A 12,625-nucleotide genomic window follows, 5' to 3' on the forward strand; every position below is an offset into this window, starting at 1 on the left:
TAGCTTCAAACTTTACAATAATGCTGACTTGGGAAAAGATCAAGGAAGGCAGGGGTTAACTCTTGTGTACGTTTGCAGTAAACTACCACAACAGTTTACTTTTACAGAGCACAACAACAAATAAATCAGTGAGTCCTGTATACTTCACATTCCTGTCTTGGGATGTGACCAGGTAAGAGTGACAAAACAGCACACATGCAGTGTTAAAGGTATTAAGCAAAATACGATCTGAATAGCATTAAATTCCTTATCCAAAATGTTATAGCTATCTGTAAAGTCATACATAAAGAACAAAAATACTTTCTTAATTTGTATACACATGTTTGAATCTCTAAGTAACTTCAATCATTCCACTCAAGTGTTCAGTTCTTGAAATTCTACAAAATACAGTTAAGCTAAATTACTTCTTCCATTTATGACCACCATGATTTTATTCACTCTTTACAGATCTGATCAACAACCATGGTTTCAAAACAAATCACTGTGTTTCTGTTACTGCTTACGCTGAACATGATCCATGGAATGGGATACAATGCCGCACATCAACGTTGGAAGGGTCATGGTGGTAAGTTCAAACTTAATTTAGGGTCACTGCCTTTACTGGTTTGTTTAAGACAAAGCAGCAAAATGAGGAATGCCTTCATTATATAAGGGGTTGCCAACTTCATTCATGATTTATTTATGTTTAAAGAATTTGTGTACATTTATTACATACTGTAGATTTCTTTAAAAAGTTCAGGTGAAATGTGCAAACAAGTTTCTATACAAGTTTCTTTGATCTCTTCAATTCATTCATTCTTCTGTGCAAACTTCTCATGTTTCTTTTCTGCTATGTCGGCCATTTTATCATACATTTTCTCACCTTATTTTGTCTTCAGCTTTTACCATACACAACATATTGTACATGCATCAATTACATACTCGAAAATATAGCTGTGCAATATAAAATATGCATATTTGTCCACAAAATATTGAAATATAGTATTTATATCTACATTATAGTATACATGCATACACACTAACATTCCAGAAACGGTTCAGTTTCCAGACATGCAACGTACGTACACAAACACACAAACACACACACATAAAAACATCAGTGGATAATGGAAACCGTTTTCACTTTACTCATTTTAAATGGAGAGTAGAGATCAGTTTTAATTCCCAGTTATTCTTAAGTGGGAAAAATTATGGACAGAGGAAGCCTATGTTCAATGAACTTTAACAATATATGGTCATTTTCATAAAGCAAATGTGCGCATCAAGAAAGGGAGAATAAAGTCTTATAAGTGGGGAAGCTGTAAGCACTTGGAGCAGGCAATTGGGCGAATTAGACGGAGCACAATCTCAGGGCGAGAGGTTTAGGCTTGGCGCCGTGAGATTGAGGGTGCTAACATTGTGGTTGCATCATTTAATTCTGCTGGCATTTCTTGTCACCATCCACTTTTCAAGCTTTCTGGGCAATACTCTCAACGCATGGTGCATTAACAGGTGTGGCTTAGACCTCTTTTTACGTTTCTTTTGTGCTGCTCAAGACAGACCACCATTATTTTAATTTCCAAATATCCCTCTATTAAAGTCCAGGATTAAAAACAAAGTTGCTGGAAAAGCTCAGCAGATCTGGCAGCATCTGTGGAAGAGAAAACAGTTAATGTTTCGGGTCCGGTGACCCTTCCTCAGAAAGTCCAGGATTAGTTCATTTATACTGCTGGGACCATCCTTAAATTAATGAAGACTCATGAGAATCGTTTACTGAGCACAATCCTGGACACAATGTATTTTGATTGCAATATTTTTTCTGGAATGGAAGTTTGAGATTTCATAAATAATTCAAAAATTCACATCTTACACCTCTAATATTAAAATGTATTTGTTTCTAAGAATACAGTGGAAGCATCCATTAAAATGTTTTCCCACTTCAGGTATTTTAATACCTTGAATAAGTAGCAAGATACGAGATACTATAACATGTGCAAGCTTTTTCTGTTTGAATATGCTCAGGTTTTTTTATACCATCTATTTGACAAACTACCTAACTTATGAAACTAGGTGAATAATAACGTTGTTAAAGTTATCCAGATAGTGCACACTGCTGGTGTCACACATATTTTCTATTAGGCTTGATGTTACGCAATCCTAATCAGTCTAATTCTGACAGCAATGCCACAAGCAATCTACTAACATATAGGTACAGATCAAAGCAAAGAAAAGCACAGTGAATGCAAGCAGTCCTTAATATTTAGGTAGAACAAACATTTAAATCCAAGTACGCCGATTTGCTCAGTTGCACATTAAGAAAATATCCCTTGCTTTGTATGCAAGGGAATGGTGAATACTTAAAAAATGACTGCTTATGGTTACTACTCAAATCTAATGCATGACAGCTGTATTTATTGTAAATATAAAGATGGAGCAATTTATCACCAATGTGGAATAGTATTTAACATAAAATAGGATTCATCTTGAAAAATATTTGATTACCAACCTCAAGGGCGAAAAATGTGAATATTGAGATCCAAAAAGCAATTATTTGAAGAAGGATTTGTTTCTATAACGTTAAGCAGTGTACAAAATGTAAAGTTTCAAATTTTGTGGTAACAATGTAATCTATAAAAGTGATTTAAACAGTACAATTAAACAATGCAGTCAGGAACACAAACTCACGCTTCTTAGTAAGTTCAGTTTTTCGGTCTTCAATCAAAACAATTTAAAATAGCTGTAATAAAATGGTATAGAAGGGTGGGCCACAATTGGCAAAAGGAGGCAAGGTCATGAGTGAATCAAAGCTAGGTCAGAGAGAATAAAAATGAAAATCTAAATTTTCAACCAAGTCAAAAAAAATCTTGGATCAAAATGACGCATTCACTCACATGTTAATAAGTGTGAAAAAGTAAAATTATTTGAAATATTAAAATTATTTGCATGGCTACTCTATAAAATAACTAGAGATCAGACATAATATTGGGTTAGGGGTAGGAAAGAGAAAGCAAGATAATGTTTTGAACCAAATATGACTGTTCTTCAGAATTAACAAAAAGAGAGTGGTCTCTCCGGAAAGCTGACAGGGGAGGGGATGGAAAAATGTCTTGGGTGGTGGGGTCGGATTGTAAATGGCGGAAGTGTCGGAAGTGTCCGCCATTTACAATCCGACCCCACCACCCAAGACATTTTTCCATCCCCTCCCCTGTCAGCTTTCCGGAGAGACCACTCTCTCCGTGACTCCCTTGTTCGCTCCACACTGCCCTCCAACCCCACCACACCCGGCACCTTCCCCTGCAACCGCAGGAAATGCTACACTTGTCCCCACACCTCCTCCCTCACCCCCATCCCAGGCCCCAAGATGACATTCCACATTAAGCAGAGGTTCACCTGCACATCTGCCAATGTGGTATACTGCATCCACTGTACCCGGTGCGGCTTCCTCTACATTGGGGAAACCAAGCGGAGGCTTGGGGACCGCTTTGCAGAACACCTCCGCTCAGTCCGCAACAAACAACTGCACCTCCCAGTCGCAAACCATTTCCACTCCCCCTCCCATTCTCTAGATGACATGTCCATCATGGGCCTCCTGCACTGCCACAATGATGCCACCCGAAGGTTGCAGGAACAGCAACTCATATTCCGCCTGGGAACCCTGCAGCCTAATGGTATCAATGTGGACTTCACCAGTTTCAAAATCTCCCCTTCTCCTACTGCATCCCTAAACCAGCCCAGTTCGTCCCCTCCCCTCACTGCACCACACAACCAGCCCAGCTCTTCCCCCCCACCCACTGCATCCCAAAACCAGTCCAACCTGTCTCTGCCTCCCTAACCGGTTCTTCCTCTCACCCATCCCTTCCTCCCACCCCAAGCCGCACCCCCAGCTACCTACTAACCTCATCCCACCTCCTTGACCTGTCCGTCTTCCCTGGACTGACCTATCCCCTCCCTACCTCCCCACCTACACTCTCTCCACCTATCTTCTTTACTCTCCATCTTCGGTCCGCCTCCCCCTCTCTCCCTATTTATTCCAGTTCCCTCCCCCCATCCCCCTCTCTGATGAAGGGTCTAGGCCCGAAACGTCAGCTTTTGTGCTCCTGAGATGCTGCTTGGCCTGCTGTGTTCATCCAGCCTCACATTTTATTATCTTAGTATTGTAATTAAATAGAGTAGGTGACTTTGGTTTTCTGTTATAATTGTACTCTTTAAAGAAATATTCAATGCAGATGATGAATCTTGCTGCAAAAATTTCTTCATCTTTTTAAATGTAAGATTAAAATCATTAAACTTTTAAGATTCATTGACTATTGTCATTGATTTTTTAAAACAGGGAGTAATTCAGACGGAGATGATTCCGACAGTTCTGAAGGTAAGTAAAAAGGTACTATTGGACCCTGAGGCAAATAACAAGGATGATGCTGCAGATAAATCGAATTTCATATTACTTTGCTTTGAATACTGAATAGGTGGAAAAACACATCATAAAAGATTTAACTAAATAATTTTAAAAATTCAATTAATTCATGATAGAATAGTCCAGAATACTGCAGTGTACTTAACCAATTTAACTAAAAATATTTGAAGACCCAAAGAAAAATTACATTTGATCCTCTGACATGGTGCTTTAAATCTTCCTGATAAAGCAAGCTGGATAATTATTGCCAAACATCCAAGGATGGATTTGAATACATATCAGATGTAATCAGTGACCACTGAATTCTGCTGGAATTACAATATTTGTTGAATGTGACACCTTTCTGAAATTAGTTATAATACTTCCACACACCCTGTAACTCAAGTAATTTAGGATTTCGCATTACATGAATTGTCAGGAATCATTCGTGCAATTGGTGCAATTACACCAAATTTATCCAAGTAAATCCATTTTGATGAAATTAAATAAAAATTAACCTCTTCACAAGTAACATTAAAAATCACAATCCTTCACCTTAATTCCAGTAAATTTTTTTCTTTACCAGAATAAAATGGTTGTCGTCAATTTTGTCCAGATTTGGGAGAATTTGTTTATCCTGTAATCGGTAATTAGAAATATTTGAACATGAATAAAAAAATTAAACCAGATAAAACATAAAAATAATACCTTTTACATCTTTATTTCTAAGAAACTGCATGAAGTGTGGGAAGAACGTGAACTGAATTAAATAAGACAAACTTGAGAATCTTAGACAAAATTAAAAATTTAGAAAATCTGCAAAAAATAAATTGAACAAAGGACATTAGATAAATTATCCAAAATGTCTTGCAGAGTAGCAAAATTAAAGAATGAGTCTCAATGAGGAACATTAATCAGTATATTAGTTTCCAGCAGAAAGGGAACTAAAAATATACAGTCCCACTGGAAAAATAAAAGCAAGTCTTTGCTAAGCTTTAATTTCTGCACCATGATTAATGACTGTAGGACAGCTGTACAGAAATGAGGCTCACTCCAACATGGGACAGATGGCACAATTGCATGCAGATATACATTCATAAGTGCAAGCCACAACCTGTTAATATACTGAAGCAGTTATCATTTTATCAGATAAGACTGAGACATTTAGTACTAAAACTAAACGAGTATTACTGATAAACGTAGTAGGTAAGTTCTGACATTCAACTATTCACAAAACTAACATATTCAATTTTAGTTAAATTGCTGCAATCCATCTATTATCCATACAGAATCGAGAGCTTTCTGATATAAAGCAGTACATTATGAAGTCTCTCAGTGTCAAGCTATTTTATCACAATAAATATTATGTCTCTGTGCACGTGTGTCTACACATTTATTTAATCATCTATTGTTCTCTTAATGTAAACAATGTGCAAAGGGTACAGATAATTCTACTATAATGCATGTTTCCTTAACGTGGATTGGCTGTAATGCAATTGATAAGTGGTGGACACTGTTTGCATAACGCAAACTTTCTGCTGGACAGTTATAGCAAGTTCCTTATAGCGTGCTATTCTACAGCACAAGGTCACACAAGAATGCAACCGTCACATTATAGAAGGACTACCTGTATGGGGAATATGCAGAGAGTAACACTAAGCCACAATGCTCAATTGGGCTTAATGGCTTCATCCTATGTCATGATATTTGCGATTTTTCAATATCAAAAGATAGACTTTGGAGGAGGATGCAGCAGTGTCAAAGATTGCACAAGTGTGAAAGGAGGGACAATTGACTACAGAAACGTAGAAAATAGGAGAAGAAACTGCTCAGCCCTTCAATCTTAGTCCACCATTCAATATGATCGTGGTTGGCCATCCAATTCTACCCTGTTACCATTTTCTCCTCATACCCCATGATCCATTTTCTCTCAAGGTTTATAACTCCTTGAAAACACTTCCACAAGAATATATGATTTTTGTTGCAACCATGTCAGTGCTGTAAATAGGGATAAATATTCATTTGAAAGATTCAGACATTGAGCTAAGGGCAAGATGAACATGAATATCTGAAGAGGACAAGCAGGTTAGAGATGGAGCAGCTATTCTCAAGGCTAAAGCTGTCAACCATCTTTTTAAAAGAAAGCAGGGAGTGGTACTCATTTTGATGTCGACATGAGGATAGATCTGGCAGGTAACACATGCAATGTCAGCTGCCATGGAGACTTGGACAGGCAGATAAGTGGTCAACCCACAGAACCCTGACTACTACTCATGATGGTTTGAATTTGCAGTGCTCACACATCAACAGTTTGTACTTATAGTATCAGTGCCAATATTCTGGAAAAAAACTCACTAAATTTGAAGACTAATATTTTACATCTCTTTCCAAACTTGAGTGATCTAACATTAGTGATCCAAATGTAGTTAGGCTGGTTATGATATCAAATACATAGCTTGAACACATTTATCGAAAATGTTAACATAACACTAATATTTGAAGAGAGTTTGGTGGATCTAATTCACTGTTTGAAATAGTACGATGTGAGATCCCAAGAAATATTAGGAATTAGGAATAAATTAGAATAGTAAGCAGTCAAGGAAACACAAGCGTATCCTGATGTTTATTAATGGAGACATATATTAAACAGCAAAGAGATTGTGCTGAACAATTCCTTTATGTTAAGTAGAAATATATAAACTTCTGCTTGCTCCTCACAAGGTGACTGCATGCAAAATAAACGCAATGAATGCTTAGATCACTCTGAAAACAAGAATAAGTATCATGCCAGAGCTGCAAGGGATTTGTGATTAAGGTACAACTTTAAAGCAGAATAGCTGTCTTTATTTCGTTAAAAATCTGAGTTTATGCATGAAGAGAGTGCTCGGCATTTGATGAAAGACATTTCACAGACCATGACACCCATGTTGGTCAGTTAAAGGAGCCAAATGAAATGAATTAACATGAAGATAGCAAATTCTAAATCACATTTTTCTTTTTATTTTTACTTAAAGGAATATCAAGAGGGCCACGTGGGCCACGAGGTTACCCAGGTCCACCAGGGCCACAAGGTCCACCAGGGAATCCAGGAATCGGACTGAGAGGAGCTCCTGGCAGCCCCGGGCCACAAGGACCACCAGGACAGTCATCTGCTGGGAAACCAGGTGCTCCAGGAGCATCAGGAAAGCCAGGTGCAAAAGGATCTCCTGGAGAGAAAGGTGACACAGGAGCTCCTGGGAAACCAGGAGAAAAAGGCAGTACAGGACCAAGAGGACCTCCTGGCCCATCTGGTTTATCAATTCCTGGTAAACCAGGCTCGCAAGGGGCACCAGGTCATCCAGGATCACCAGGAGCACCTGGACTGAAAGGCAAGTCAGGAAGTCCAGGTCAACCAGGCCCAAAGGGAGAAAAGGGATCTGGGGCTCCAGGGGAACCAGGCGAAACAGGGGCTCCAGGACCAAGAGGGCCACCAGGTCCATCTGGATCAAAAGGAATCGGAAAAACCGGGCCTCCTGGTCCTCCTGGCAAACCAGGTTCCAATGGGGAGAGAGGAGCACCTGGTTCACAAGGAAAGCCAGGAGCACAAGGCCAGAAAGGGCCACCAGGTCCACCTGGACAATCAAGAAATGGATCCCCTGGACCTAAAGGAGAGCCGGGATCTCCTGGACCAAAGGGCTCACAGGGTCAAAAAGGTTCGCCAGGAGCACCAGGAATGCCAGGAACTGGTAAACCTGGAAATCCAGGACCCAGAGGAGAGCGTGGCCCTGCAGGGTCAAATGGTTATCCTGGAGAAACTGGGAAAAAGGGAGAGCCAGGTCAACCTGGACCACAAGGGCCACGAGGACCACAAGGCTCACCAGGCCAGGAAGGTCCAAAAGGGAATCCAGGGCAAAATGGTGCACCAGGACCAAAAGGTAATCCAGGGCCACCAGGTCCACAAGGGCTTCAAGGACCAAAGGGACAGCCAGGGCCAAATGGTGCACCAGGAAAGTCAGGATCTCCAGGACTTCCAGGTAGACCAGGCCCAGAGGGTCAACAAGGAATTCCTGGTCAAAAGGGTGACCCAGGGCTATCAGGATCACCTGGTAAATCAGGTAGCCCAGGTTCTCCTGGGTCACCTGGGTACCCTGGAAAAGACGGAATGAGAGGGCCTGCTGGACCACAAGGTCCAAGAGGTCTACCTGGATATCAAGGATCTCCTGGAAATCCAGGCGAAAGAGGGGAACCTGGTCCTCCTGGTCCTCCAGGTATGCCAGGTAATTATTATGGAAAAATATCAGGCGATGTGCCTGATTCACCTGGACGGGAAGGACCTCCAGGTCCCCCAGGACGTCCTGGCCCACCAGGACCACCTGGAAAAGTGGTTGTGCAATCAGAGAAGCATAAAATACCAGCATTTACAGCCATTCTCTCTCATTCATTTTCATCAACAGAGCAACCAGTGGTGTTTGACAAAATATTAATCAATTCAAATGATAATTATGATCCATCAACTGGGATTTTTACATGCAAAATACCTGGCATCTATCAATTTTTTTATCACATACATGTCAAGGGAGCGAGTGTTTGGGTTGGATTATATAAAAATGAAGAAGCCATAATGTATACGTTCGATGACTATAAAAAAGATTATATCGATCAGGCCTCAGGAAGTGCTATAATAAGCTTACGTAAGAAAGACAAAGTTTACATTAAGTTACCGTCAGAAGAATTTAATGGTTTGTATTCATCTGAAAAGAAAAGTTCTTCCTTCTCAGGGTACCTAATTGTTCCATCTTGATTATCAACTGAAGCAAGTGCAAGTCGAAATGGATGATGGAACCAAATATATTGTGGCTTTGATGTGATTGAAAGACAAAAGAACTTGATTAGAGATATTTAAAAATAAAACAACAAACCGAAAAGCAGTCAAATTAATGTGAGCTTTCACAGATAATTGAGTTTAAGAACAATGTTTGTTCTGCTACCATTATCCACGTCAATAAAGTTACTAGAAACAGAATTCTCTGGCTATCATAGCAAAGTTTATTCAATTTAATTTTAATCTATGACTTAAATCAATTATAATTACAAAGTGAGTTGAGAAAGCCAATCTAAAGGTCTGTGATCCCTTACTAGTTATGAAACAATTCCAGGTGCAAGTATCACAGAATTTATTAAATTTATCACACTTAGTACACAAGAATGATATGTACAATAGGCAGTGGATCAATCAGTTCACTCAGCAATACCAGCTCAAAAACTAAAATAAAAACAGAAATATATTCCTTGGGCATTACAAAACTGTCATTGCTTTTACCAGCTTATTAATCCTTACTAGTTACTTCTTCTCTATGTGTTCTGTGGTATCTCTGAATTCCAAACAGCTTCAATGAAAATTACGAGGCTCCACAAGAATGATTTCTGTTAATATAATTTATAGTATTACATTCTGATGATTAATATCATCTTATGTCTATTTGATACACTGAAATGTTCTGGAGGATTCCAAAAACCTCTCACATGTTATTTAAGGAACCACTTGTCACTGAACTAAAAGGAATCAGTCAGAAAATTTAGTACTGCCCTATTTTACTCTCCGAAGAGAAAAGGGTCAAAATTTCCAGCAATCAAACCATATCACTGTACTAAATCTGTAAAGCCTAGGTTTGCCTTCTAAAATTACACAAAACAAACTGCAGAACTTAATTCCAAATTAATATTATGTATTTAGGCTTGTCAAATTTTGTGAATGAGACTATTTCTCCTCAACACACTAAGCTACAAAGTGAATAGGGCACAGAACAATCTGGCTATGAAAGAAATGAAAGCTACTTCACTTCAAAATGGTCTTCCGGTTTAGTTTAGCCATCAAAGTATGTCTCTTCTCACACAAAGCCAATGTTCGCCTGGTTGCATAAACGCAGCACTGAAACCATAAACGCATGACAGAATTTTGAGTTGAACAATAGAGCCATTCTTCTAACCAAAAGTCCTTAACATCTCACTTGCATGATCATTACACAAGTTAAATATTGAAAAATAATTTTAATACGACACAAGATAAAAAAAATGTGTCACAGACCTACCAGGCCATCGGAATGCATTTCTTTGACAGTATATCTTACTTTAGGATAAATCACTGTCAGAAAACCATAGCTAGAAGATATTCTTTTGTCCGATCATTACATAATCACAACATGCCCTCACCAAATTTCACTTTTTGGCACTTAACAGTGTTGCCAATGCTCTTTCTCAAATCAACAGCTTAAATTTATATAACATCTTTCCCAAACTGATTTACAGGAGCATTATAAAAAATTTTGTACCAAGCCAAGATAACATTAGATGAGAAGATACCAAACAATTGGTCAAAGAGGTAAGTTTTAACAAAGTATCTTAAAGAAGGAGGTTGACAAGCAGAGAGGTGTAGTTAGAACATTCCGTATCTCAACATACAGATCAAAGGAGGTACGGCCACCAATGGGAGAAGTGAATGAAATTAGAGGACTTTATGAGAAACAAATAAGAGTTTTATTATACGAACTACAGATTTTCAGAGGGTTTTGGGAATGGATGAATTTAAAGGGAGGTACAAATCCATGTCAGGATTTGAAAATGGCTTAAAATTTTAAAAATAAGACATTGCTTTGCAGGAAGTCATTGCAGACTTGCAGCCAGGGCGGTACAACGGAACAGATCTAGTTGCAAGTTACAATAAAGACAGCAGAGGTTTGGATGACCTGAAATTAATTTAGAGCAGAAGGCTGGACATGAGCTAGATGTGCTTTGGAAATATCAATTCTAATGTTTATAAAGGCATCAGTGAGGGTTTCAGCAGCTGAGATGAAACAAGTCAAGTCAGGCATACTGCTGTCAATGGTTTCAAGGTATTTTTCAAGTAAAACTGTGCAGATAAATTTTAGTCATTTCTCATTTACCAAACTGGGAATTGCAACAGGAAAAAATATGTTGCAAAGGTTATCATCTTCATGAGTCACAGCAAAAGAAAAACTTTCATTCTTCAAATTTCATCAAGGCTTTTTTTTATACAAAAGATCTCCAATTTCTTGTTAATCAAATGAACAAAGTATGCAGTTTCAAACGAATAGGCAAAATAGCGCATTTGCAAGTTATAGTTAATACTTATATTACATCGCATGTCACTTGCATTATATATTGTATCATTATAATGCACAATGGCTCAGTGGGCAGCAAGTTAGGCTGACTGGCTACGTTAAATTGCTCATAGTGTCCAGGGATTTGTTCGTCAGGTGGATTAGCCATGGAAAATGCAGCATTACAGGAAGGGGTGGGGAGAGTGGTCTGGTTGGAATGCTCCTCGGATGGGCAACAACAATTTGTTGGGATGAATGACCTGTTTCCACACTGTAAGGATTCTATGATACAGCTGGAGGGCAAAAGGTGCTAGTAAGAAAAGTCCAACTCCAATGGACACTAATTATATCAGAATGCATCTCCAGGCTGCAATGACCAATTACTACACATGATAATTCTAATCTTGATGCCAGTACTGCAGACATACATATCCTCGGTTTAAATCTCTGAATTATTACATTGTGGCCCTTATGATTATTTTTTTCAAAACCTTTACGGAAGAAGGAGGGAGGTGATGAAAGGAGAGGAAGAATGCGCAAATCTCTCAAATGACTTCCAAGAATTAAGGAAGCATTCACAAAGAATCTTCATCAACTCAAGTTATATTTTTCAATGTGCTACAGGTTTTGTATTTTATTGTAAATTTAAAAATATGGACAGCCGCTTTAAATTGCTTAATGCCTGCATCCAGCAGGTCACCTGTTGAAAGCACATACTTGGAAGACCAGTTCCACCAGACAACCATTTAAAATATATTACAGAAATACCAGTCACCTTAAAAGGATTAAACCATTATTAAGCTATTAATTCTATATAAAAGGTTCCTGGATGGTACCATGGGAATTTTCTTTGAGTCATACAAATCTTCTGTAATGATATGATTCAGTCCAATTTACTAGGATCCATGTTGTAGAAAAAGTCAAAAGTCTTTGATCTTCCCTACTGTGATCTAGCCAAAACAAACCTGGTAATTCTCATATTTTTTAATGGCGCAGTTAAAATGTCAGAACATGTCAGGTTCATCACATGAATTTTATTTAGATTTCAATTACCACCAGTTTCTTTCATATGATTAAACACTATTTTCCATTAAAAGTGTCATAACCAAGTTTACACTTAAACATAAACAAAATCAACACACAGCTATTGAGAGCT

The 12,625-nt window shown here is 38.5% G+C and overlaps 2 protein-coding genes across 2 annotated transcripts in view; one reads left to right on the forward strand and one right to left on the reverse strand.

Annotated features, from left to right (window-relative positions):
* Positions 1 to 9,203, forward strand: part of LOC125452311 (uncharacterized) — a 63,792-nt gene extending 54,589 nt beyond the window's left edge. Inside the window, exons 9-10 of the mRNA XM_059645059.1 lie at positions 4,310 to 4,348; positions 7,387 to 9,203. Of these exons, the coding sequence (XP_059501042.1) occupies positions 4,310 to 4,348; positions 7,387 to 9,152 (1,805 nt within the window). The 3' untranslated portion in view covers positions 9,153 to 9,203. The remainder of the gene's footprint in view (positions 1 to 4,309; positions 4,349 to 7,386) is intronic.
* The window catches only part of nt5dc1 (5'-nucleotidase domain containing 1), a 514,716-nt gene that overhangs the window by 448,241 nt on the left and 53,850 nt on the right, over positions 1 to 12,625 (reverse strand). The window lies entirely within an intron of this gene.

Source organism: Stegostoma tigrinum, chromosome 4 (assembly GCF_030684315.1).
Source record: "Stegostoma tigrinum isolate sSteTig4 chromosome 4, sSteTig4.hap1, whole genome shotgun sequence".
NCBI lineage: Eukaryota > Metazoa > Chordata > Chondrichthyes > Orectolobiformes > Stegostomatidae > Stegostoma > Stegostoma tigrinum.